This window comes from Amphiprion ocellaris, chromosome 24 (assembly GCF_022539595.1).
Source record: "Amphiprion ocellaris isolate individual 3 ecotype Okinawa chromosome 24, ASM2253959v1, whole genome shotgun sequence".
In the NCBI taxonomy this organism is placed as follows: domain Eukaryota; kingdom Metazoa; phylum Chordata; class Actinopteri; family Pomacentridae; genus Amphiprion; species Amphiprion ocellaris.
In genome coordinates this window covers 10,754,215-10,781,772 of record NC_072789.1, presented here as the reverse complement: position 1 = coordinate 10,781,772, position 27,558 = coordinate 10,754,215, and the positions used below count along the sequence as shown (strand labels likewise).

General features: G+C 39.8%; 3 protein-coding genes across 5 annotated transcripts; 1 reads left to right on the top strand and 2 right to left on the bottom strand.

The window, feature by feature from the left end:
* Positions 1-2,364: 2,364 nt before the first annotated feature.
* LOC111566544 (gap junction alpha-3 protein-like) lies at positions 2,365-13,397 on the bottom strand. The gene is made up of 5 exons (XM_023267197.3): positions 13,170-13,397; positions 10,417-10,477; positions 9,401-9,489; positions 7,995-8,557; positions 2,365-7,539 (listed from the first exon to the last, which is right to left on the bottom strand). The coding sequence occupies exons 3-5, from the start codon at positions 9,467-9,469 to the stop codon at positions 6,693-6,695; spliced, it is 1,479 nt and encodes a 492-aa protein (XP_023122965.2). The 5' UTR covers positions 9,470-9,489; positions 10,417-10,477; positions 13,170-13,397; the 3' UTR covers positions 2,365-6,692.
* A 1,507-nt stretch (positions 13,398-14,904) lies between these two features.
* Positions 14,905-26,646, bottom strand: LOC111566551 (gap junction beta-6 protein-like). 3 transcript variants are annotated; one of them, XM_023267207.3, is made up of 7 exons: positions 26,527-26,646; positions 24,645-24,704; positions 20,480-20,651; positions 18,231-18,383; positions 16,619-16,767; positions 16,304-16,539; positions 14,905-16,169 (listed from the first exon to the last, which is right to left on the bottom strand). In XM_023267207.3, exons 3-6 carry the CDS (start codon positions 20,648-20,650, stop codon positions 16,329-16,331), a joined length of 684 nt encoding a protein of 227 aa, XP_023122975.1. In that variant the 5' UTR covers position 20,651; positions 24,645-24,704; positions 26,527-26,646; the 3' UTR covers positions 14,905-16,169; positions 16,304-16,328. The 3 variants fall into 3 exon arrangements, with proteins under 3 accessions (XP_023122975.1, XP_035802695.1, XP_023122974.1); XM_035946802.2 differs by having other exon boundaries at positions 16,333-16,539; XM_023267206.3 differs by lacking the exons at positions 24,645-24,704; positions 26,527-26,646 and having other exon boundaries at positions 16,333-16,539; positions 20,480-21,086.
* sap18 (Sin3A-associated protein) lies at positions 25,377-27,280 on the top strand. Its single transcript, XM_023267209.3, has 4 exons — positions 25,377-25,555; positions 26,549-26,658; positions 26,784-26,906; positions 26,996-27,280. Exons 1-4 carry the CDS (start codon positions 25,484-25,486, stop codon positions 27,150-27,152), a joined length of 462 nt encoding a protein of 153 aa, XP_023122977.1. The 5' UTR covers positions 25,377-25,483; the 3' UTR covers positions 27,153-27,280.
* The last annotated feature ends 278 nt before the right edge of the window (positions 27,281-27,558 follow it).

Below are 27,558 nucleotides of genomic sequence, written 5' to 3'. Positions count from 1 at the left end.
ACCTCTCTAATCTCATCACATCATTCTTCTCATCTCTGTGTGCAGGCTTCATAAAATCCACATGCTCAGGCGTCCTCCCATCCTATCATCCTGCTCCTCCACACTTCCTTCATGGCTCCTGCTCCCTCTACAGAAGTCCAAAAGTCCCGTCCAACAACACAAGGGGCCCCACCTCAGTCGAGCCAAGATGAATTTGCTCAGCTGTCTCCTGCCTCTCCGTTTCCTTCTTGTCCATCCTCACCTCCACTTTTACCAAAGCCTTCTCAGAACTTGCTGTTCCACTCTCCAAAGAGAAAACCTTGCGCCTGCACACCTCCATAGAGTTTTTAGTCATCACCTTCGACTCGTTCCACAAAGAAAACACAACATATCACACTGCTACTGTCAGACGATGCTAAAAACAGCAGCTGTTGGCCCATCTAAGCAAAAAAAAAGTAGAGCCATCCTTTCTCTGTTTGTGAATATTATTTGACCACAATGACATTAGTGTTGTTGAGTCAAACCGATCACACAGTTTTTAACCTCCATGCCCTAAAGGGACACTTACCCGGATGCCACACCAAACAGGAACTTGAGTGGTTTAAATCCTGCTTTTTTTCTTTAAAGTGCAGCTGCCCTCACAGAGTTTCCACTGTGGGTTGCTTAAGTGCTGCTCTCGTGTGAAAATTAGGGTTATAAACATGAACTCTGTCGCTTAGAGAGTCTGCAGACACACAGAAAAGCAGCATGATAGTGCATGTGGTGAGTATCCGTGCAAGAGATTTGATCATTTCTTCAGAGCGTCTCTTTTTCTGCTGTGACAAGTCAATATTGTAGCAAATGAGACTAACGCTAAACAACAGCTGTCATACTATCATGTAATCTGACTGTGAAAATGATGCTGGTCTACCGGCATGGATTCTCATTCAGGTGCATAAGCACAGTGATGTAGGTGATTTCATCTGTTTTTTACATTCAGACTCCATGTGAATCCCTTTGAAGTTAGAAAGAGGTCTTATTCCTCCACTATATCCTTGAAAACACTCCTGATGTGCTACAGCTCAGCCTGCTGTGCACATATTCAAGCATTTCTGTCTTTTTCTGCCTTACAGTTATTTGCTTTGGCGAAAATATTTTTCCATTTCTTTTACATGAGTCACTTTTGAAGGAACTTAAACTGGAGTTGCAGTTCGCCTTCTTTTAAAGAGTCAAACATGTCAGTGTTCTCATGTGATGAATGAAGTGTTACAAGCTTATTTGTGATTTCTGTTCAGTGTTTATTTGAAATTTAAGTTATAATAATTTAATTTATACCTCGATTCTCTGCAACATCAATGTAACACTTTAGATTAGCACACTTCAAAAGTCAAAACCCCAAAATGCTTATTATTTTAGTTCTGATCTGTGTCATTATTGCAATATGTCGCATTTTCACTGACTGTCTGTGTTCATATTAAATCATATAGACAAATACGCAGCAGCCTGCAGGAGTCCAGAGGTGGGACCAGCATTAGCAGGCATTCACGGCCTTTCACTCTCTGGAGAGGTTTTTGTTCAGCCAAAATCCCTGGGACTTTCAGCAGGCATAAAGGAAGCGCTGGCCTCAGCACAGCTTCATGGGCGACGGCATGAGGACACACATCAGAACACAAGTGCATGTGCGCACAGAGACATCAATACACACACACACACGACTCACAGTACAGATTATTAATTCAGAACAAATGAATAGATGAACCTGTCATCAGGATAAAATAATCAGTATTTGCATTAGGCCACATTTATCTGTTTATTTGACTCTATTCTCATGCAGAAACAGGCATTAGAGTTTGAGGTGTTGTTTTCAGGTCAGGTCAGGCAAAAACAAAGGTGATGAAATGCTTATTCCCACAACATTTTTGTTGCTAAATCTTTCTAATGGACACCTGGGAATTTGGCCTGACAATGAGAGCAATGCAAAGGTCACAGAGGAATGTTTTTCACTCTTAACTTTGGATAATAGAAGATATGATTATCTAGCAATGCACATATGCATTTGGCAAGACAAGTGACACATTAATCCATTAAAAGTTTCAATGATTTTTGAACCAATGAGCCCTTCCATACAAAAGTGAACAAAAGCAGTCTCCTTATTTCAAGCCAGTGGCCACAGGAAATGACTGCTAGGTGCAAATTTTATTTATAATATAACAGGTTACAGTTCCTTAACAGAATTGTTTCTGTGAAGCTAATAACATATAAAATAATAGCATTAGCCTACAACTATTGACAATAAGGGTTTTTGCAGAAAGTCAGTTGTGTCACATGTCTTTACAACTTAAGGCGGACAACCGGTTGAACGATTTTGGTTTTTGGATCTCAAAGTATCTCGGCACAAACAACAGCTTTGGTACAAAAAGTTTATTCAGTGACAGTTCTGTAAACATCTGAGGTAAATGAACATTTACATCAACATGTTCTTCAACGAAAGGTTCAGACACAAGGCACTTCTCTTCAAAGACAGTCACTTTACAGTGGGAGTAAGTTATTCTTCATTTTCCATAAGTGGGAGTGTGTTCCTGCTTATTGGTGCGCCATGATAATCCCATCACACTCTCCATCAGAGGAGCTTTAATTCAAGGCACACTAACACACACACAATAGCCTCTTAATCCATATTCAGTACAGAAAAATAAAATCATTTTAGGTTCTTTTCTTATCCAGACCAACTTTGTTTGCAGTATTTCCATAAATAAACAAAAATATGTTAATATCCCTCTTCGTAGGACAACCTTTGTTATTTTTCTTCTTTATATCCTCATAAATAAGTGTGCAAATCTTTACCAACATATTGAAGGTACTAAGAACAGCTTGGAACAACAAGGTTCAGAAAAAAAAACATTTTACCAATAGAAAGAAGTAAAGTAAACCTTGTTTCAACAATCTTTTAGAGACAAAGTTCAACAAAATGTCTTTTGTGAAATTCTTTTCCACATCTGTCTATGGGTTGTAAAACTGATCTTGTGGTTAGAGTCCATCATGTATTGTGATCTCTTTGGCACATATCTCTTTGGTTTGGTAAATATCTATCTTTAAATCATACACATCATAGCTAGCAACATCTTCTCTAAGAATAGATTAGGTGTTTCAGCTTCCATTGGGTGCTGAAGTCGTTCATTGCTTCCTAAGCTTCATGAGAAAGGTAAACAATTGACACAGTCCATAAACAGCACAATATGCAGTTTCTGTTTTATCCTTTTGTACACAGTGAGTTGTCATTAACGTAGCTGATGTGTTCAAATCAACATGCAGTGTTTCTCATTTGTCAACTCATGTTGTAGTTTAGTTGTTGCATTCATGGTTAGATGTGAATCACTGATTTTAAAACTCTGGTGATGCCACTGATCTCAGCCTACAGACTTAATGTTCCTTCTCAAATCACAGCGTAGCACCATAGCATAGTCAACAGGATCTTTTTTCCTGTCATAGTAGGAAAAGTACATTTGGAACAAATAATATTGGCTCCTATGTCTCAGTTTCATTTAGATGTTAATATTCAGCAAGAATGGTGAGGGAGAGCTGTGGCACATGTTGCTGGAACTAGTTTGTGGTCTGGAAATGTTAATAGCTTACTTAATGCCAAAAGAATAAATCTGTAACTTGTGGTTGCGCATATATTGTCGCACTCTGCAACAGATGTTAACAGTAAAGATGACAATTGTCTGCATAGACTATATATAAAATATGAACATATCCTTTGGGTCTGATAAGAAGAAGCCAATACAAACTGCATTATTTAAGGCACTTAAAGATTTGACAGCTGCAATAAAAAATCTACTGCATCATAGCTTTAGCACCATCTTCATTTCAGAGAAAGTAACAATATCACGTGTTATTTGGCTGATGGTAGATAATCTTATGAGACCATAGGTCAGTCCTACCAGGATATCTTTTTCATCTTCACAAAGCCTAACAAATAACTTCACGCTGAACGATCACACAATGGTTATCGACTTGTTAATTAAAGCCAGGATTTGTGAATCTAGCTTCGAGCACCTTCACATTCAAGATATGTTGTTGGCAACAGACGACCAGCCGCACACAACACTAGAGCAGCATACGTCTCACGATAAGAACAAACTGTATTCCTACATTAAAATGATGGATTTAAGATTATAATGCAGGGAAATAAACAGTTACTGCAGCCAAAGTAGGAAGGAATACTGGCACAAAATCATGAATAGGCTCATCAATATCGTTGTGTCATAACAAGCATGAATAGATTTGACTCTAATTACACTTGTGTATTTCATTAAATTAATATATTGCTTAGATGGATTTTGTAACTGTCTCCTTCTCTCAATTTCCACTGTAGAAGAACAATTTATATATCAAACTTTAGGGATTTTTGTCCTCTTTCACCCAATCTCAGTCTCACTGCTGTACAACTTAGAGCTTTTTCATAAATCACCTCAGAGTATGCAGTGTGCTTGTCAAAACTCTCATGGACTCCCACTATATCGGAGCTCCAAAATTTCAGGAGAGAATCAGAAATGCTGAGTCTCTCTGCCACCAATCTGTGAAATACACCGTACGTGCATGAAAATATATTAGCTTGTTCAAAACAGGATCGTGCTTCACATAATGAAAGTATTCTTTGATACAACTTGTAGTTTTTGAGCTGTGATTTGTCTGCTCACTGCCAGAAACCAGTGACTCACAGCTGACTGATGCTGGACTATACTTTCAAAGTAAAAGCTCAAAGATGTCAAACGGTGCTGATTAGGGTTTGTGAAACATACTGGCTTTTCAAAATAAAATGTACCCATATGAATGATACCTTATGTATAATTATTGCAGGACATATTAAAAGGCAAAAGCTGCATTGGCACACTTAAAATTTCTTCAGAAATGTTCTGAAGAATGCTCTGTTTTAATCCAAATTTAGACCATAATGATTGTTCTTCTCTTTCATTAGGTTATTTTGGTTATAGTGTTCAAATACTAATCCAAACACATGATCTGTGGTACTGTCTAGCAACTGGATTTTTCAAGTATAATTACAATCAACTAACACTTTTCTCTGAGAGAAACACAAAGATGCACAAACCCAACGCACAGGTTGCCCCAAACCACTCTCCCCCTGTTGTCTTGTTGTTCGGGTGTATTTTTTTATTCCTGATGATTAAAATTAGTAAAAGTTATTGGGAAGTTGCCGTTATTCAACATAACCAAATTTCTACCGTAGGAACTTGTTCCTGTATGTTATTTTCTTATTTTGGCAGGAATTAATGAGTGAAACAGGAAAAATTAACATGTGGGAAGTCTGTTAAGAACTAACAGAGAAATGAAAGGTAACATTTTTAGGATCATATTGCTTTCTCATTTTTTCAACAAAAAAAAAAAAAACCTAAAAGCTACAGTATATTCTACAGCTCATCTAGAAAATTAACTTAGAGTCCTCCTATACAGAACAGCTAGGAGGAACTCAACAGTTCTGTAACACACTGCAAGCACAATCATCAGAAAGAAGGTGTACTAGTTTTAATGCTCAGTTTAAGCTGCAAAGCTTCAAATTGTTTAGTAAAGAACATAATATAATGTTGTTTTAGCCCTTGATCATGTATTCTTTTTTATTTGCCCCACCTCGTCGGGCCACTGTTAGAAAAGCTCTTTTGATTTGTGATTTTCTCGATGAAAGTCGCTCTAAATTGCAGCTTAATCAGAGACAAACTTTTTAAAAATGTAGGTAGTTCTGTATAACATCCTGTGGTGCATATCAATACTATCCATCATTATATATTTACATATTTATATACTTTATATAGTTTACCCTGATGTAACTGCAGAGATGTCATTTTATAAACACTGAAACAAAATTAAGGTACCTACACACACACACACACACACACACACACACACACACACACACACACACACACACACACACACACACACACACACACACACAGCCTGTGAAGCCTAAGGACTATGTCTCAGGGTGGGACTTGCTTTCCTGTGTCCTAACGCTGGTGCGTCCCTCTCTTCATTGAAACTACAGGCCAGGTGTGAATGGTACACGAAGACGGACAAGTTCCACGAAGACGGACAAGTTCCACGAAGACGGACAAGTTCCACGGACCCACAGACTGTTCAGCTCCATCATCACGTCACAAGAAAAATAAAAATAAAGAAACAAAAGTGCAAACCTCTCCTCTGATGTCTCTCAGCAAAGAAATAAAAGAAAGGTGAAAATAAAAGAATATAGTATTGTTGCCTCTATGCTCCAAAACTTATTAGTCAGTCCAATCATCATCATCATCATCACCACTATAAGCCTTCCTTATTTGTGTCAGTGCTGGTTAGATGCATACTTTGGGTGTGTGCAGGTGTATGAGTGAGGAGGTTTGCAGTTCTCCTATAGATCTTGCATGATCCTATATTCCTTTTGCTCATTCCTTAAAGAGAAGTAGCCAGAACAGTAAGTAGTTGCCATGTTGGCGCCTTCATTTGTCTCTTTGTGGCAGACAAGTAATCATGAAAACACTGGGATTTAAGTGCGTTAACACACCCTCTGGCAGCCATACTGGAGATCTGTAGTGTTTGACTGACAAAATGCTGATAGTCCTGCTAGAAGAACTCATCTTAAAATACGCATTTTGGCAGAGTGTTAAACAATAAGATGAATAATGTATGCGTGGGTGTGTGAATGTGTGTGAGTGTGTGTGTGTTAGCTACACTGCCAGGTCATCAGGGCGAGCTCGGACACCACTGCTCTTGCTGACCCGACTTGACTTCCGGATGTCTGTTCCTACAGCTGCAGCAGGCTGATGCATCTCCGCCCTGGTTACCACGGTGACGTCATCCTGCTGGACCGTACAAGGTGCTGTGGAGACCTGGTCCACCGCCGACTCCTCTGGTGTGAGGGCTGAAAGAGGAGTATTGCGAGGAAGCGTGGGACATGTGGAGCGTTGCTCCTCCTCTGGAGATGGTGGGATCTCCTCCTGAGGAGAGGAGGACGCAGAGGTGGGGGGTGAGGGAAGAGGGGGAGGATAGGAGGAGGAGGAATTTTTTCCATCCAGACTCTGGAGCTCCAGCGTCATGTTGCTCCAGTTCTGCTCCATTGCTGCCAGCTGTCCATGGCTTCCAATGCTCACTTTCTCACCATTGCTGTAACAGGAAGCAGGCAAAGCCTCCAGCAGGAACTCCTCTGGGCGGAGTGCATCCGTCTTGAATCCAGCAGGCACAGGAGCGGTGGCCATGTCAGGGTTTAAGGAGATCACTGTGGGGGAGGATTCAGTTGGACTGTAGGCTCCTTCTCCTGCTCTGCCCCCGACGCTCACAGTAGCGTACGTTGGCAAACAGTCGAGCACCGATGGAGAGGTTTGCTCAGGAATGGTCTCTGCGTCTCCAGGCCCATCTCCACTAAAGCGCAGCGACTTGCTGTCAGGTGCAAACTCATTAGTGACGCCCTGCTTGACCTTTTTCCAGCCCAGGTGGTAGATCTCCAGCAGGTTGAGGACCAAAGAGACACAGGCAACCACAAGCATGAAGATGATGAAGATCGTCTTTTCAGTCGGCCTGGGACAACAAACAAAAATGTATTTTTTATTTTTAAATGAGATTAAAAATAAAATGAGATTAGCTTCCCCATTTCAGCACAATATCATGCATGTAGCTTTCATGTGGATATTTAACATCGCTGGATTTTCCTTAGCTGCTCAGTAAAACCTCAGCCGGACTAGCTAAATAGCAACAAGGATCAAATCAAATCTGCCAGTCTATTAATTCCTGAAATCAGTGGCTTATAAATATTTCAAGTGTTAAATCTGAAACTGTTATCACTGTACACTGCCAACATATCACACAAGAAAGTAGCAGTAGTATCTAAGTAATCATGTTGGGCTTCAGCAATGGTTTGTGGATTAAATGTGTTAAATAATATGAACAAAAACACACAAAAAACAAGGAAACAGATGGCTAAAAAGTGAATTTGACCCTCTGTGATGCAGAAAAATAAAGCCATAATCTCTAACCTGGAGATGAAGCAGTCCACAGTATTAGGGCAGGGCCAGCGGCCACATTTATAGAGCGGCCTCAGGTGGAAGCCATAGAGGAAGTACTGTCCCAAGATGAAGCCCACCTCAAACAGAGTCTTGAAGATGATGTTGAAGATGTAGGTCCTCAGCAAGGCCCCACGGATGCGGATCTTCCCATGCTCATCCCGGATGGGGGGTTTCTCTTTTTTCCCGCCACCTCCTCCTCCTCCGTCACCAACCCCATTGCGATAGAGAGGGTCGTGGTCCTCCTGGTGCCGTCCGGCCTTCCTCAGCTCCTCCTCCCTCTCCCTCCTCTTCTCCTCCATGCGGACAATGTGCAGCACATGGCCCAGGTAGATGAGGGTGGGCGTGGAGACGAAGATAATCTGCAGCACCCAGAAACGGATGTGGGAGATGGGGAAGGCCTCGTCGTAGCAGACGTTCTCGCAACCGGGCTGCTGCGTGTTGCAGGTGAAGTCCGACTGCTCGTCACCCCAGACTTCTTCGGCCGCTGCTCCCAGCACTAAGATCCGAAAGATGAAGAGGACAGTGAGCCAAACCTGGAGAGGAGGAACGGAGAGATTAGAGAACAGAGCGGTTAGATGATGGAGGTTCTCTGCAGGGTCACTGGTCTCCTTTTCTGTCAAGTAAAAAACAGAAAATGCTTGAGCTCTTCTGATAACAACTAGGTCTTTTAACCCTCCTGTTGCCCTCGTTTACGGGCACCAAAAAATATTGTTTCCTTGTCTGAAAAAAATACAGAAATTCAGCAAAAAAATTCAACAAATTTCTGAACATTTGCAGAACTTTCAGGAAGAAATTCCAGTAATTCCTTAAAAGTTGTCATTAAAAGTTTTATTTAAAAAAAAAAAAAAAAAAATCCCCCAAATTTGGTGAGAAAATTCTAGTAAATATTTTCAAAAAATGAGTAAAAATCTTCCAAAAAAATCCTAAAAATATCTAAAGTGATTACATATATATCAGTAAAACTTCTAACATTTTCTTTAAGAACATTCACATAAAAATCAACCAAAATCCAGCGAAATTCGCTGGATTTTGGTTGATTTTTATGTGAATGTTCTTAAAGAAAATAGTTTTAACATTTCTTTTTTTCCACCAAAAAATGTTCAAAGATTTCCCAAAAAGTTGAAAATGTGGACATCAGAAGTTTCACTGTGAAAATATATATTTTTTTCAACATTTTCAAACTTTAAAACGGGTCAATTTTGACCTGGAGGACGACACGAGGGTTAAATTGACTGAACAACTGGGCTAACCTGTGTAAACTAGTATGATAATGTCAAAGTCATCAGAGGTTTGGAGGTAGAATATTGTCTGAGAAGAAGGAAATTAGCCTCATATATATTAATTCATGCTTATAAAATGAATCAATATTCAGTCACCTTTCCAATTACAGTGGAGTGTTCTTGAGCATTCTCCAGCAGTCGCCCTAGAAAGCTCCAGTCACCCATGCTTCACTCGATTTTCTAGCCTGGAGAGAGAGGCAGGTGACTGTGGTGAACAAGAAGTTCTGGAAATTAATTACTGACTGAAAAGAAGGAAAAAAACTGAGGAAAACAAATTCTGAACTATGGAAAGTTAACCCACTACATTTCTTTACCGTGAATGCAGAAAATGTTTTACCCTAATTTTACGGTAGCATTCTGGCAACCACGGCTGATGGAATTTCACCATAAAAACAACATTTTTTTTTTTTGTTTTGAACAGTGTACGGTGCACATGTTCATTGTTCATAACGAAGCAGCATCTAAGTCTGTTCAACTGGAACCTCTATGGCACAGAGGAATAAGCTTTAACAGGACAGGCTCCACACATTGTACTGGTGGTCACTTTTTATACTTTTTACAGGATTTGTTGACCAGAAGAATAAATGTTGAACATCACCAGCCTCATTTGTGGATAATACAACAAACCCAAACTGTGTAACTCCTAATATATAATTCATATCATTAGAATTTTGGAAACTTTATTGTTTATCTAAAAGCCACAAAAGTTTTCACAGATATTACTACTACTACTGTCATAAATTCAGTTCCAGTTGGCGAGAACCACTGTTGTTAATAGTGACAACAGGGATCTCTGGAGCTTCATCCTCATTCTCTCCTCACTTATTCCGGAATAATAACTATTAGCCAAACTTTAACAAACACCTGCTCCTTATTCAGCCTCGGTATAATTGGAAAATTACTGTCTTAAACTCTGGTCAACAGGCATTTTACCAATACAATTTCAGAAAACGAGGCAGCTGTCCAAACTATGAGAGAGGCTCTGGTCATCTGAGAATAAGAAAACATTCACAGAGCCGCAGCGCTAACTAAAAGTAAGCAGACGTTAAATATTTTAGAGTTCAAAATCAGCCTGGAATGTGTCATAATAAAGGAGAGGAAAGCAGACTTACTAAAATATTGTTGTGTTGTCAGTGAGAAATCCATCGACCAGAGATCAGGAGAAATCTATGTCTGGAAGGGAAAGACAAAATGATCTGATCAAATCACCCAAAATGAAAGCTGGATTGTAGAAACTGATACCAAAAATAGTCTATTTTCCATACCTGAACATTTTATAGTATTCTCTAATTACAAACTGGGTAGTGGAGAGGATATTTCAGTACATAAAAAACCCTGTGCCTCTTTGAACATTTTTGGTGGAAAAAAAGAAATGTTAAAAATGTTTCTTAAGAACATTCACAAAAAAATCAACCAAAATCCAGCGAATTTCGCCGGATTTTGGTTGATTTTTATGTAAATGTTCTTAAGAGAATATTAGAGGTTTTACTGATATATATGTAATCACTTTAGATATTTTTAGGGGGGGTTTTTTTGAAGATTTTTACTCATTTTTTGAAAATATTTACAAGAATTTTCTTGCCAAATGTGTTTCGTTTTTTTTTAAATAAAACTTTTAAGGGAAATTTTTAAGGAATTATTGGAATTTTCTTCCTGAAGGTTTTGCAAATTTTCAGAAATTTGGGGATTTTTTTTGCTGAATTTTTGGATTTTTTTCAGACAAGGAAACAATATTTTTTGGTGCCTGTAAATGAAGACAACAGGAGGGTTAAAACTGCACCAGTTCTCCATTTTTCAAAGTACTTGCCAAAACTATTCAAGAAGCTTGGATTGTTCCAGACATCCTTACTGCAGTTCTTCTATTGATTTAGAATCTGTGTCCTCTGACTGTGTGAGGTTTGTTTCTGCTGCTGATGGTACTAAATGATGAAACAAAACATCTAGAACACTTTATGTGCTTCAAACTTTTGCACAGTTCTCTATATTGATACCAGTCTTTAACCTCCAAAGTCAGAATAGGATTAAAATCTCTGCAAAGACAGAATAAAAGTGTGTAAATTCACATCAGGAAAAATCTCCGTGTGCATTCCGGGTTCTGACATTTATTGCACCATGTGTATTTGCTTACAGATGTGCAAGTATTTGTGTGTATTTGAGTGTGTGTGTGTATGTGCGTGTGTGTTGCAGGGCCGGCTGGTCAGTGGACAATGGCTGGCCATCTGTGGGAAGTGAATGAGCGGATAACAGGTTGTCCCTGTTGAATGCCGGACTCATCACATCCCAGGAATGCTGAGGGGGGCAAATGTTTGCCTGGGATCCACCGATACGAACGCACACAAACATGCACGCACACTCAAAGTTACAGTAGCGCTCCCGACTCTACTGTACTACTACTGTACATCCGAGCCACAGAGCTGTCCTACAGGCCCGCAATGGGATCAGCCGCCAATGGGGAATATGCAAAATAAAAAGCTGCCCTCATGAGACGCAGCAGACTGATAAAACAACCAGTGAAGTCAATATTACAGTCATCATAACAGATACATCACCCTGAAATACTATTAAAGCTTCAAAGCATCTCTGCAAACCCTACACACATTTATGGACTCCTCTGAAATCACACGGCTGGATCACACTTTTAACCAACTAATGACGAACCGTCTATAGATTCACGGATCCATCAGAGGCATGTGTACATGTACATGATGTGTTGACGTGATGAAATGCCATCTGTCACTGCGGACAATGGAGAAGCTGCCAGATGGACATTGTCCCGGCTGCTGTGTGCTTTTGATGGATCAGAGGTCTTTGTGCTAAAACAGCCCAAACAGTTAACTCTTGGCCTGACATTTGCACCCGCAGACAGTCGCGGAAAGGTCAACTCTGTTCGTTAAGAAGCAGTTTTACAGCATAACCGTTAACATTTTAAGATTAACCTGGCTTACATGTGGTCATGAGGAATGTTAATTGTGGAAGAAATGATTCTACAGACTAAGACCTCCCTAAGTCACATAAAGTGTGTAAAAGTGCAGAAAATGCTCAAAATTGAAACAAAAAGTGCATAAAACTAGTTTTGTAACAATGCAAAAAGGTGTATAAAGTTGCACAAAATACGTATGTACATAAAATGTACATAAAAGTGCAGCACATGTGCAAAGAAAGGAGGAAAGTACATGACAGAGAATGAAGGTGTCCATGTGTGCAAAATGACACAGCAGTGTAAAATAAAGCATAAATAAAAAGATAAATCCTGGTGGAGGAAATCAAGCGCAGCCAAGATGTGGGCCCTAACGAAGCAACACCATGGATCAAACATCCCAACATAGAAATAATCAGTCTAGCAAATGACAAGTTAAGAGCAACACTTTAAATGGATTCACAGTTAAAACTTAATATGATGACTGAAACTTTTAGCTCCGTTATCTAAACCAGCTATCTCATCTGAGGCAACAACCAAACGCAATCTGCCCTCGAATGAGCCAGAAGAACATTAAAATGGATTTGCAGAAGCAGTTTTGAACTTTGTTTTAATCTGTAAAACAGTATTTGTCCCCCACTGTGGTTTAAAGGAAGCTGCTCATCCTCCAGATAACCATTTATCAGACTGTATGTTTAGTTTGTTGCTGCATCTTCATCAGTTCAGCATTTTTAGCTCGTCTGAATAAACAACAAAGCTGCTCAGGTGAGTTTAATGTCTCGTCTAAAAGTGATTCTGTCCTAATATTGAGCTTTAGTGGCCTCAGCGTTCGTCTCTCCCACAGGGGGGTGAACGCAGCACGAGAGGTGCTGATAATCCAGCAGGTGGAAGGATGATAATCCCTCCTCTTCCCTCCCCCTCAGCATCACTCAGCCTCCAGCTGCTTACCGCCTCCTCTGAAACGCGTCTCCCGGCCGGCGGCGCGCTTCTTCCCCCCTGCGTCTTCTTCTTTCTTCGAGTCCCCCACGGCTGGGCTCGAGGCCACCGGGAGAGGTGAGGTCGGTGGGAGAGGAGGGGGGGGGGGAGGGAGAGAGACACGGAGAGAGAATGACGGGAGTCCCGGAGAGAGAGGGGGAGAGAGTTTTCAAACAAGACGGAGCGGAGTCCGGTCTGACCCGAAGGCGAAGCGCAGCGGAGCGTCCCGCGTGCACAAGGCCGCTGTCAGAGGCCGCGTGCAGGGGCGCACGAGGGGAGGGGGGGTACGTGCTTGTGTGCGCGTGCATGTTTGTGTCGGGATAGACGGGGGGCAGAGAGGCTCAACTTCACGTTCCTCCACACTGTAAATCCTTTGGAAACACTTTAATAGGACTGTAATTAACACTCATATTAATAAAATGTGCTATTAAGGGTCACGACTGGTTATTAGAAGATCCTCTGTAGCTGCAGTTGCTAGTAGAAATAGTTTAGTGAATATTTAGCAGTAGGCTATGGAGTAGTGAGAGAGCCAAATTTAAAAAAAATCTATAAAAGAATAAGCAAATAAAAGTGGAAATATAGACAAATAAATAAAATTTAAAAAATGTTGCTATATAAAAAAAATCAAAAAATTAATCCATAAAAGAAAAGGCTAATAAAAGTAGAAATATAAAGACAAATAAATAAGAAATAAGCTTTTCCTTTGCTTTTAAAGCGACATTTAATGTCACTTTAAAAGCAAAGGAAAAGCACATTTCTTCCTCTCTTTATGCTTTTATTAGCCTTTTCTGCTATGGACTTATTTTATTATTATTATTATTATTATTATTATTATTATTATTATTATTATTATTATTATTATTATTGCTTATTCTGTAGCTGTGATTGTTGCAATCACAGGAGGAGTACGCTAACATTAGTATGCTAGTAGAAATAACTAGGCTAACATTCAGCATAGCCCAATAGCTACACTGCTAAAGAAAAGTGGGACTGAAACTGTAAAAACCAGGCCTCATTACACTATGATTTTTTTCTTTGTCACAATTATTCCATTACAATAAACATTAAAGATTCACAAAGATCACAGATATAACGTTCTGTGCATATATGCATTCAAACTGATTGAGATAAAACCAACTGCAGATGGATAGAAACTGGATCACTTTTAACAATAATTCTTAAAATACAGGATATTTATTAAAATGGGCAAACAATAGCATGCCAATATAAGTGCAAAAAATGACTGTAAAGCATTAAAGTTAGTGTGTCTAAGTTTTAATGTCTTCATTCAACCTTTATTGGAAGTATTTTGGAACTTTATCCATTTATCTATAGTTATTGCATTCACTGCTGCTCACCAGCAGAGGGCAACAGCACATCACCACCTGTAGAAAATACAACTATCATCAATTGTCCTGTTTGTTTCTTTCCTTTATGTCACCTTTTTAAAACTTTCCATATTAAGAGGTATCTTTGGTGTGATATATCCAACTAATGTGAGGATGCTGCATTTAAGTAAACATTTAGGTAATTACAGTGGAACATAATCCAGGTTCAGACACTAATGAGGACAAAGTGGACAGAGTGGAGAGGTGATTGGAGGCAGGAGAGCTCAGATGTCTACATTTGCTGCTGATTACTGCTCAGGACTGTAGCTAACCAGTATTAATATTATTGTTGTTCAGTGAAACTATCAGATAAACCAAAATGATGATATGATGAAAATTTATTTGTGAAGTGAGACATTGTGAGTGCATTCATATTCAATGAACTGTTACGCAATGAATTCATGAAAAATACAAACATATGTACATAGTTTACAGTGTATGTAGCTGCTAATGAATCCTCACATTTTCCTCACGCAGTTTTCTTGTTTCTCAGTAGATGGAGCGACGACTCTGAACTATCTGTGCTCATCTATTTTTGCATTAAGATTAGTTGGGATCCTAATGTGAAAATAGAAGACATTATCACATTATAGAAGTACGCTATCAGCAAGTTAATCTTTTTGTACAAATTATCAACATACAACCTAAAACAGTTCAAATAACAAGAAAAGCACTCAGAGTGCAGTACTCTTCCAAGGCTGTTCAGTCGTATAATTTCAGACATATGATATTTTTAATAAAAAATTACGTCGCGCTGAGGACAGGTGTGTGTTATGCATGTGTACGTTGTGTACGGATACCGAATCATGTGACCTAAATATGTAGCGGCCGACAGGAATTAATTATACTCTGAAACACCCCCACAATTTAATCAATTGTTCCTTGTATCATTTCCGACAGATAAGTCCTTATAAGTCCGCAATGGTCGATTTGTAGTAGGATCGTAATCATGTGATCATCAACAGGCAGCTGACGTAGTGTTCACTTGTTGTCACAGTTGGTGAGGTCGCTATTGAAAATGAGAATCAGTTCTCAACTAGCTTATCTAGACAAAACATGGTTAAATAAATAAAATAGTTACAGTGATGCTGTGCCGCTATCTCCCAACGATACAGAAATCTTTAACAAATCCGTGGATCCAGACTATAAGCCGCATCACTGCCAAAATCTAATCACTTGGTCCTTGTGCCATTTCTGACCTTCCCTGAAAATTTCATCCGAAACCATTAATTCGTTTTTGAGTAATGTTGCGCACAGATAAACAGACGGACAAACATACACCGATCATCACATAACTTCGCTGCGTTCCTTCGCGGAGTAAAAATGCAGTTTTGAGCTTCTGATATCTCCACCCCTTGTTACGTTTCAACAATTTAGGTATCACAGAAAATTTCCCTTTCTTATTTACACTGATGGGTCATTTACCACGATCCACTTGCAGTTATGCAGCTTTAAAGTGTATTCAGTCTTTGGAATGATTCCTGTCTGCATCCTCCATCCTGTTGCTCTTCAGGTTGAGACAAGTGACTTCTGGTTGTGCATTTTGCCCCTGCTGGTTTTCCTCTCCCTCTGACCACACAGAGCCCTGCAAAAACAAGGTTTGCATAATTCGCTAATACAGATGAAGGACCTAAAAGTTGTGACAGGCGTTGACGCACAATTTACAGCTCTAACATTAATCCATCGAATAATTATGAAATCAATCAGCCGATTAATCACCTGACTGTCTGACTGATTAATACTTCTACCTAGTGACAGCCTTGGCGACAAGATATGCAAGTTCAGCCATGTTTAGGACCATGCAGATGGACGAGGCCGTGGCCATGAAAACAGTGAAGATGGTTTTCTCAGTGGGCCGTGAGATGAAACAGTCCACCAGGTTGGGGCAGGGCCACTGGTCACACTGCACCAGCCGGGGCATCTGGAAACCATCGTAGACCACGTACAGGGCGTACCTGCAGAGATACATACTGTGTGCTGAGATCACCACAGCTTTATGACAGACTCACAGATAAGAAGAATCACAGATCTTACATGAATCCTGCCTCAAACAGCAGCCTGAACACCAGGCTGCAGGCGTAGGTCCACCACAGAGCTCCGGCTATGGGGAGTCTGCGCTTCTTCAGAGTCTCCAGCTCCTCGTCTTGGCCCTTGTTGCCGAGGAAACCAGCTCGGCCAGAACTCTGTTGCACAGGATGACATGACGTTAACCCTCGTGTCGTCCTGCAGGTCAAAGTTGACCCGGTTTAAAGTTTGATGTGAAAAAAATATGCATTTTCACAGTGAAACTTCTGATGTCCACATTTTCAACATTTTTGGGAAATCTTTGAACATTTTTTGGTGGGAAAAAAAGAAATGTTAAAAATGTTTCTTAAGAACATTCATAAAAAAAAAAATCAACCAAAATCCAGTGAATTTCGCCAGATTTTGGTTGATTTTTATGTGAATGTTCTTAAGGAAAATATTGGAAGTTTTACTGATATATATGGAATCATTTTAGATATTTTCAGGATTTTTTTGGAAGATTCTTACTCATTTTTTGAAAATATTTACAAAAATGTTTTTGCCAAATTTGAGGGATTTTTTAAAAATAAAATTTTTAAGGGAAACTTTTAAGAAATTATTGGAATTTTCTCCCTGAAGGTTTTGCAAATTTTCAGAAATTAGGGGCTTTTTTGATGAAGTTTTGGATTTTTTTCAGACAAGGAAACAATATTTTTTGGTGCCCGTAAATGAAGACAACAGGAAGGTTAAAACAAATCGAGATGCAGGTATAGAAGAAAACAAGATGTCACATGGCTGTCTTTGGGTTTTGATTTTTACTGTCTCCTGTGTTTGTCCCTTTGTTTGTTTTCCGTCCTTTTTTGATCTGCCTTCACTAGATTCATTTATCTTGTTTCCTCATTACCTACTGTATATATAATCCTGCCCCTTCCCCTGTTAGCTGCCAGTTCATCTCTTTGTCGACCTTCTGTTGCCTGCATGTTTGCCTCACATGTTTCCTGAATTCGATCTACTCCACATATCTTAGCCTCAGTTCATCCCTGGATGTCTGGCTGCCAACCTTTGTTAACGCTTCCGTCAAAAGTTGTTTCTGTTGCCTTGTGTATCTGCCATTGGCTCTTTTCCTGATTAACACATGACACAGTTAGACATACTGCCTTAACAAGACATCAGGAGTCAACACACACAAGACGAGACTTGACAAGACAGCAGGTGACAAGATGAAAGATACGACATGACAGAAGCCAAGAGAAAATATCAGGTGACGAGACAAGAGCAGACTTATTCTGTTATAACATGACTTGTGATCAGAAGACGAGACGTGACAACATAAAACATGTGGTGACAAGGTGGAAGATACAACATGACATCATGATGTGACAACACAGGAGACTACATGACAGGACAAGATAAGACACCAGCAGAGGCACGACACAAAATGACATGACATGTAAGGACATGACATCACAAGACAAGACAGGACGCAACATATCAACTCCAAACATGACATGAGTAGGACTATGATTAAGACACCAGAGGATATGGGAGGACGTGACATCATTTCACATTGTATGAAGTACCACATATACATACGTCTCTGTCATCAGGGTGATTTGCATGAATAAACTGAGATCACACCCACCTGCAGCAGCCTCTTCTTGTCTTTGTGGTTCCGATAGGACACATACATGGCGACCAGCAGCGTCGGTGTGGAGACGAAGACCAACTGAAGACACCAGAGACGGATGTGGGAGACGGGAAAGAACTGATCATAGCAGACGTTCTCACAGCCTGGCTGGAAAGAAAAAACACAGGTATGATAACTGATTAGTGAGGATTAGCTAATGTCTGCTCCAATGAGGTCAAAGGTCAGCGACTGAACAGGAAGTTGATAGGTTTAGGACAATGTTATTCATCTCCGTCTTTTCTGTCTTGTCTCTATTATTTCTAATATTAATGAGGGTTACAGTGATGTTTCTATAGTTCAATTACTATTACAAAGTCATTAATAACAACTTATGACTTTAAGCTATTTAACAATTTATGCCCTAATATTAGCTTTGTAATCATTTTCCCAGTACTCTTAGCTGAAGGTTCAATCACATCATAACTGTTGTGGTGACAGCTTTTACACGTCCCACTGGCATCTGCAGATGGAACCTCTGGAGTACATGAACCACAAATATGCTTTTTATAGAACCAATTACTTAAAGCTCTTCGCTCTTGTCAAACAGGTCCACATGATGCTCATTAGGTCTATCAGTTCCAGATAAAACTGTCTTTATTTTGACAGTACACTGGAGTTTCAAATCAAAGGTCCGTGGCAACATTGGTTGTGGTTTTACATCAGCCAGCAATGACCGGTTTGAAAGAGCTGAAGAGGGAAGCAACTCTAGCGATGGAGACAGAGCAGGTGTCAGCAGCTAGGGGTGTGGTAGAGCTTAAAGTGGAGGAACACTGAAAAGTGCTGATCCTCAAGATTAATGTCTGAAGAAGAAAGCGATGGACATTAAGACATACATCATTAGCAAAAAGGCCTTTGTCTCCCTCTTGTGGCAGTGAGTAAATACAGAAACATTGTTATTACTTCCTGGGTTTTCTGTTGCCACCACCTGATATACAATCACAGCTGTTCCTCACGTCTTTACCTGCCTCTAATAGGGTTAATGAGCACTGTGTGAACTTGTTATGTATTGACATGCACACCTCCGTTCAACAGTTTGGGGTCACCCAGGCAATTTAATTTTTTCCATGAAAACTCACACTTTTATTCATGTGCTAACATAATTTCTAATCATCAGTTAGCCTTTCAACACCATTAGCTAACACAATGTAGCATTAGAACACAGGAGTGATGGTTGCTGGAAATGTTCCTCTGTACCCCTATGGAGATATTCTATTAAAAATCCAGCTAGAATAGTTGTTTACCACATGTAGAGACCTAAGCCAATGCTTGAAGCCCCTGAGGTGCATCACTACTACTTAACCAACTGACGTGCTGACTCACTTTACTGCATCTGATGAAGACAGCCTGAGACAAAAGTTTACGTTTCAATAATCTGTGCATTTATTGCTCTAAAGCAATTGTAATCCAACATTCCTTATCTCAAACAATTCACCATGACCGGCTTCTTCAGCGGTCAAAACTGTTTTACCTTCCAGGCGGAACACCTGCCTGGACAAAGATTGGTTCCTACTTACAACGTTGCGCTCATTGGCTCCTACACCACATTAACAATGTCTAGATTGTATTTCTGATTCGTTTAATGCTGTCTTCATTGAAAAAATAAGGGCATTTCTAAGTGACCCCAAACTTTTGAACGGTAGTGTATATAACAGATGATCTCTTAAATGTAAAAGTCCTGTACTGTAGCTTTAAGGTGACCTGAATAAAGTCAAATGTAGTGAATCAGCAGCACAATTTGAGAAACGTCCAAAGGTAAAGAATATCTGGCTGAAGTCTCCTAATATCAGCAAACATAACCTACTAGGAAAATTATGTGCTAATAGTTTGTTTTGTTGTTATTGATATTTAAATGTATGCAATGTGCCACAATTATGTGAATACATAAGTACACCTAAAGAAGAGATTTATGTCACAGCCCACATTCTGACTTTTCACAGCAGGAAAAGTAAAGGTGTAATGAACAGTCCCAGTGAAGCAACACAACAGTCAGTGGAAGTGCACTTGGATGAGATGCTTGTCAGCTTCAGGATAGTAAACCTTCAGCACATCTTCATCAAAGTGGACAAAGAAATGACAGATAATTCAACCTGAACCAGGGGCACAATTATCATAAATAACAGACAGGTCCATAAATCTGTTAATGGCATACAGTATACCATCTAATATGTTCTAAGATGAACAGATATGACTGATTGGGTTCCTACCTGTAGCGTGTTACAGATGAAGTCCGACTGCTCGTCCCCCCAGACGCTCTCTGCAGCAACAACCAGCACCAGGACCCGGAAAATAAACAGCACCGAGAGCCAGATCTTACCCAGACTGGTGGAGTGACGGTTCGCCCCGACCAGCTGAGTATAGAGAGCCGGCCAAGACATCCTGGGGGACGGAGAGAGACCAGGGAATGATGGGAATAATGATGAATGTCCTAGAAAGTTGATGCTTTGAATCCTGAGATGTTAGAAAGTCTGTGAGGAGTGAACTGATTCATCAGAGTTTCTCTTTTGGATTTCTTCTCATGACACTGTGAGCCTCGCGTCTGACTGCAACACAGATTTGAGACATTTAGGAGGAAGTCAAAAGATGAAAGAAGAGACCGACGCTGAAACAAAAGGCAAGTCTGAAAGAGGAAGGGGATGAAAAGGAATGGAAGTGAAGGAGGAGGAGAGAAGGCTCAGAGCCAGCATTCATGTGAACTGATGAACCTCTCTGCCCACTGTGGACTGGACTGAGCTGAGCCCACTCAACTAAAAACACACTGAACACACTGTACAGACCCACACTGAGCCGCACCATTCACACTCTGATGGATTTATTCACTCACTAGTTACTACAGCGATACAACTGCACATCGACGGTGTGATTAATAGATTCATTAAGAGACTTGATTACAGGAGGAAAACACTTCATTGTTATTAAAAAAATAAAGTGCTTGTCCCACCTTGTGTTTGGACTGTCAGGCTGTTTGGCAGAAAATATTCCTCATCATCCTTGTGGACAACATGATGCCCCATCTCTTGAAATGCAACACAACATGACCAGAATGCACTGTGGGACATTTTACATTGACAATGAATGGGAAGCATTGATGTGATAGATCCTGTGGACACATATGTCCTGATCTATGTGTGAGATGTGTCCACCAAAGCTTTTTCCCCTGAGACTATCATTTTATTTTTCAACAGCTTGCCATACAGCATGATGATGACTGTCTTATGCAGTTTTTCTGGTCGTTAACAGTTGAAAGATGTTCATCTTTGAGTAAAGCGCTGCCCTCATCACTCTCACTTTTACCGCCCATCCAATCACAGCGGAAGTTCCTCAGCTTCCTTGAAACCAAACGATGCAACTTGTTAAGATGTTTCCTCACCCACAAAATCTCATGAACCCAGATGAACCCCCGACTCTCCATCAAGAGCAAGTGCTCGACTTCATTTTTACATTTATTTTGATACACAAACTATCTGCAAATTAGGTCGATATGTGCAACACATTACTTCCATGGATATCATGAATCATAGCCACCAAATGGTGTTTCTAGAAGGAGCACCTGCTGTCAGCTCCCTTAATGTAAACTTTTTCTTTTATATAATCAATGTTATTTTTAGACTATAGAAAACTTTATACACCTGCTTGTTCTGTTAACATGAATTTCATGTGTAAAATCAGTGTACAATACTACATATGGATTCTCACAAATTTTACACAAATCAGCTCTAAGTTTTGTTGCAGAAAACATTGTAAATCAACGGGCTGCACAGTGGCTCAGTGGTTAGCACTGTTGCCTTGCAGCTAGAAGATCCCTGGTTTGCATCCCTGCCTTCCTGAGGTGTTTCTGCATGTTCTTCCTGTGCATGTGTGGGTTTTCTCCAGGTATTCTGGCTTCCTCCCACAGTCCCAGAACATGCTGAGGTTAATTGATGATTCTAAATTGCCCGTAGGTGTGAATGTGAGTGTGATTGTTTGTCTCTATGTGTAGCCCTGTGACAGACTGGTGATCTGTCCAGGGTGTCCCCTATTTTCACTCTAAGTCAGCTGGGATAGACTCCAGCCACCCATGACCTTAATGAGGTTTAAGTGATGTATAGATAACCAATGGATGTTAGTCAACCATCTGCTGTACAGCATCTACTGAACCAGTGCAGACTAGAAGAAACAAAGTTGTATTGTCATGTGAAGGTGTGTGTTTCAGTGTGTGTGTGTGTGATCTCTGTGTGACTGTAACTGGACACAGGTAGAGCGTCAGAGTGACTTTTCAGATCCGAACCGTCCCTTGGCAGTGGTCGTCCTGCCGGACAGTGCCGCTCTGTGCTGCTGATGACTGTCACCGATGAGCCGTTCCACTGTTTGTTGAAGTGTGGGAGCAAAACCAACTTCCTCCGTTTACACCGAGGACACTCAGACCAAAGAAATAAAGATTACTGAAGAAGTTATAACATCTTCTGCATATTCAGGGATGTAAAATAGGATGCAAAGATTTACAGACAGCGGTGTAGCAGCCTGTTAATGGAAACCAATGAGATTCCACCTTGCTATTCTTTCAGTACAACAATACAAGAGTTTCCTGTGCTGAATGAGACACCGCTGTTATTCTGCTCTGCACAACTGAACATAACATGACCCAGCAAAATGAGAGGCAATGAGGGCTGAGACAGAGAGGGCGTCAGTGATTCTAATGGAGTCATTAGAGGAATAACAGCGACACTTATTACTGATGCATATCGGTCAATGGGTATCAGTGTCAGGACCGACTCAAAGAGCCACTGTTTGATCCCCCAGTCAGGACGGGGCTAAAACAGAAGGGGGGAGGATGGTGGATTGTTGCATCCATTCTGGTGAGAGGTGGAAGGGAAGGGGGGAGGAGGGGGGAGGATTCAAAGTGAATGAGTGGGGAGGCAGAGAGAGAGAGAGAGAGGTAAAATAGAGCTGATTGTTAGAGTAGCTCCTGGTCCCTGATCAGCCAGCAGCAGAACAGAGGGAGGCACTGTCCTCTCACACACACACACACACACACACACACACACACACACACACACTGTACAAGCACACACACACACTGTACCAACACACACACATACTGTACCAACACACACAGCTGCATACTGTACCAACACACACACACGCTCCCCAGGAAACTACACACACTCTCCCACACACAGTGTAATGAGTGAGGGGGAGCAGCATGTGACTGAATAGCAGGTTTCAGTTCTGTAGGAGGACTTGGCCGACTGATCCCAGATCAGCTTCTCTCTCAAAGTCAGCACTGCAAAACATCTCAGCAATTCCTGGAAGTTCTTTTTTAAATTATTATTATTTTTTTTATGTTTGTTTCCCGTCCAATACCTCTGATTATATTTGCTTCAAAGCTGCTTCTGATGCTTCAGCTGCTCTTTGATGAGATGTTTGGGGGTCCAACATCATCTGTTACCGTGGTAACACTGCCGTAAGAAGGCTGAGCTCAAAAAAATCTATTAAAATTGAATGAAAAAAGTACACAAGCACATGCTACGATGAAGGAAATGAATTAAAATTGAAGTAATTTATTTTATTCTTCTGCATGCTTCAACTGAATCTCTATCGTTCTTAAACTTGGCTCTAGTCAGACTCGTGAAAATGAGGATTTAGGACTTGATCTGGATTCGCACAAACACTATTCTGTGGTTATAAATCAGCAACATCTTGCATGTTTTATTACTTACAAAGTCACAGTTAATAAACATGCAACCTTAATAGAAGACTCTTCAGGGGAAGAGGGTCAAATTTATAACTAATAGTCATCCCCATCATGTTCCCCTTACATTAATGCAGTTAGTCCGTATTAAAGGTTTTTAGATGTTTTTAGGTGTCAATATATGATCTAATTTGCTTTATTTTTCAGAGGGGAAACCAGACAGTTCATGAGTCAGGCTCAAGACTGTTATTTCATTTTGTTGACTTGATTTAATCAAAGATTTTTCCTTTTTTTTTTTGTTACAGGAGACTTATGGATAACTCTTCAATCAGAAACATTTCATCATATTATTAGAAAAAAATGCTCCATAAATCAGGTTGTGAATAATATATCAACAACCCCCTCAGACAGGAGTAAAAGTGGAAAGTCTGATGTCCGTAAATTCTGCTTTAACCATTAGACAACACAAAGCTTGCAAAATCTACTATTTTAACTAATAGATATCAACATGAAATGCCTCCAGTTGATTACTTATATTAAGATAATGTGTTTACAACTTTTCTGACCATCATTCAACTTCTAAAACATCCAGGTGTCTGCTAAATAAAACTGTATAATTGCAGATGTAACTGGATTATGCAGGTTTTCCATCAGCACTCACAAATGTTTAGAATCAGTCAGCAATCAAAAAATGTACTCACCAGTTCAGTTATTAAAGGGAAACACATCATCTTCATGTGGCTGCAGGCACATTCAGACATCTGTGGAAACAAAGGAAAGCACATGAATAGGCTACTGGGATATACAATGACAAAGCATTCAGGTTTAATAGAAAACATACTATGTATAGTAAACATAATATACTACCATCCTTGCAATCAACAAGCAACTGACATAGCATGATAATCTGATAATAATATCCCATAATACCTTCTACCTTTGGCTCTGTTTTCATACTGAGTCCAATGGTCAACTACAGGATACATGCTGTAAAATTTCGAATAACAATGCAAAAGAAACAAACAATAAATAAATAGATACATAATGAAGAAAAAAATAAATACAAAAAAAGGAACACAAGTCAAAAAAGGTGAAAAATGTAAACTGCAAGATGATTTCATAGCCAAAATATAATAATAATAATGCAATAATAATATTTAACAATACAAAAAATACCACAAATACTGCTACTAGTTTGTGACGTGTGGAGATCATATTATAATAAATTATTATTATTATTATTATTATTATTATTATTATTATTATTATTATTATTATTATTATTATTATTATTTTTATTAGTGTTATTATAGCACCACAAGACTGTTGTTGACAATGTTCATGCAGTTTGAGGGAAACGTCCAGCAGGAGGCAGTAATGACACCAACTGCTGAGAAACACCGAAGAAGTAGAAGAAGGAACCGGAAACAGAATCAGTCACGCTTTCTGTCCCGTTCGTTGTTGCAGCTCTGGAGGAATATCCAGGCGAGGAGACAGGAGTCACTTAATATCTGTATTACTGCATCTGTGGAAAACAGCGATGGCTCTGGAGTCGCGGATCACACAGGAGGAGATAAAGAAGGAGCCGGAGAAGCCCATCGACAGAGAGAAGGTGAACACTTTGTTTATGTTAGCAGCTCTGAGCTAGCCTGGCTTTGCTAACTGCACATGCTAAGGTGCACATTTGGAAGAGTCTAAATAGTAAAAAATGACTTTCAACAATTGGTAATGCAGCATTTAGGCTTTATTTTTAAGTGTGGCTGCGGTAATGCTCCAGTAATCGGCAGGTTAATGGTAGTAAATACAAGTCGCCTGATGAATAGTAGTCAATGAAGCTAATGCTAATGTGTTAGCTCGTCACCAACCGGTGCGTCAAGACATTTAGAGGTTGTACTTTATTTGCTTTATTTGTTTACGTCTGTACTCACATGTACAGTATTTTAACTAAGCTGTTCTCATGCATATATATTTCTGTTTTCATTGACAGACAACAATCGAGTATGAAACCGTTAAACACAGCTCACTAAGTTCTACTTCCAATATTATTACTTTTATTATTTCAGGACGAATAAAGCATTAACACAGTCCATTCCTTACATTTGAAACTCTTGCTCTACTATCCCTGTTTGTACGTTATTGCTATTGATTTGTGTCAACCTGAGAACTGCAGTTAAAAAGGCATTGTTGTCTTCTGTACCTGAATATTGGCAGGTAAAGCGTTGAGTTGTAGTTAATCAGTGAAACCACTAGAGAGCAGTGAAGACTTTACAACATCTGTTAGGCTGCAAGAATCAATGATTAATCTTCCTAATTTACTTAATTCGCCTTGTTTCCATAATGTACACGCATGCCTATTTTGAAGTTTGGCTTTAAAAAATTAATGGAAAAGAAAAACGCCGTTAAATCTGAAAAAATAAATGAAGAGAGAGAGAATTAATGCTTTTCAGAGGAGATGCTAATACCTTTTTGTTTAAGTTTGGTTCACAATTATATACACGTGGCTAATTTAGTTAAATGTTTTTGTATCCAGATTTATTCTATTTTGTTTCAACATTGTACTGCACATCCAGAGATGTTACATACTTGTTTCTGATGTTTGCTGCAGACCTGCCCCCTCCTGCTGAGAGTTTTCACCACCAACAGCGGCCGACACCACAGGGTAGATGAATTTGCTCGAGGCAACGTGCCATCCAGCGAGCTGCAAATATACACGTGGTAAGATACAAACATGTCACTGTATTTGTAGGTCAGCGAGAATCAGTTAGTTTGTGTGAAATAGCAACTGTAAATTGATGAGTTAGTGTAGATCTGGACGCAGGTTTTTGATCTGTATGTTTCAGGATGGATGCTACTCTGAAGGAGTTAACCAGCTTGGTGAAGGAAGTGTATCCAGAGGCCAGGAAAAAGGGGACCCACTTCAGCTTTGCTATCGTCTACCCCGATCCCAGAGGGAAAATGTACAAGTTAGTATCCTATTGCAAACAGCACTGATCAGATTTATTGACGATGTAGTGACTTCATTTAACTTACACAATCTCCCCCCTCCCTCCAGGTTGAAGGACATCGGCAGTACTGTATCTGGCAGGAAGGGAGCAGACGACTCCATGACGTTGCAGTCTCAGCGTTTCCAGATCGGAGACTATCTGGATATAGCTATCACACCCCCCAACAGAGCCCCGCCGCTTAGTGCTCGAATGAGGCCCTTCTAAACACGCTCATCTACAGATCTACAACAAACCTGTTTTTGTTTTGTTTTTTTTTCCATTTTTCATCATCGTGAATGGTTTTGCCTCATTTTATAAAATGTGATGTGTAATAAAGTTGTCATTTTTTCCAACGTCCCAGGCTTTTTCTGTGTAACACACTACGATATGTTTGTTGAATATTAGTTTTGTGTATGTTTTTTTGTTTGTTCTGTATTGTATCGTGTTAAAACTCATTATTTTATCAGATTTAGGCAGCTTGCATCAAAACAACACACCATATTTAAGTAGTGATGAGTCAACATTATATGAAGTGAACTGCAACTCCTCTTGGACGCCTGTAACTGTGGATTGGAAGTCAGTTTAAGTGCCATCAGGACTTCAATTTATGATTTTAATTCATATATCTTAA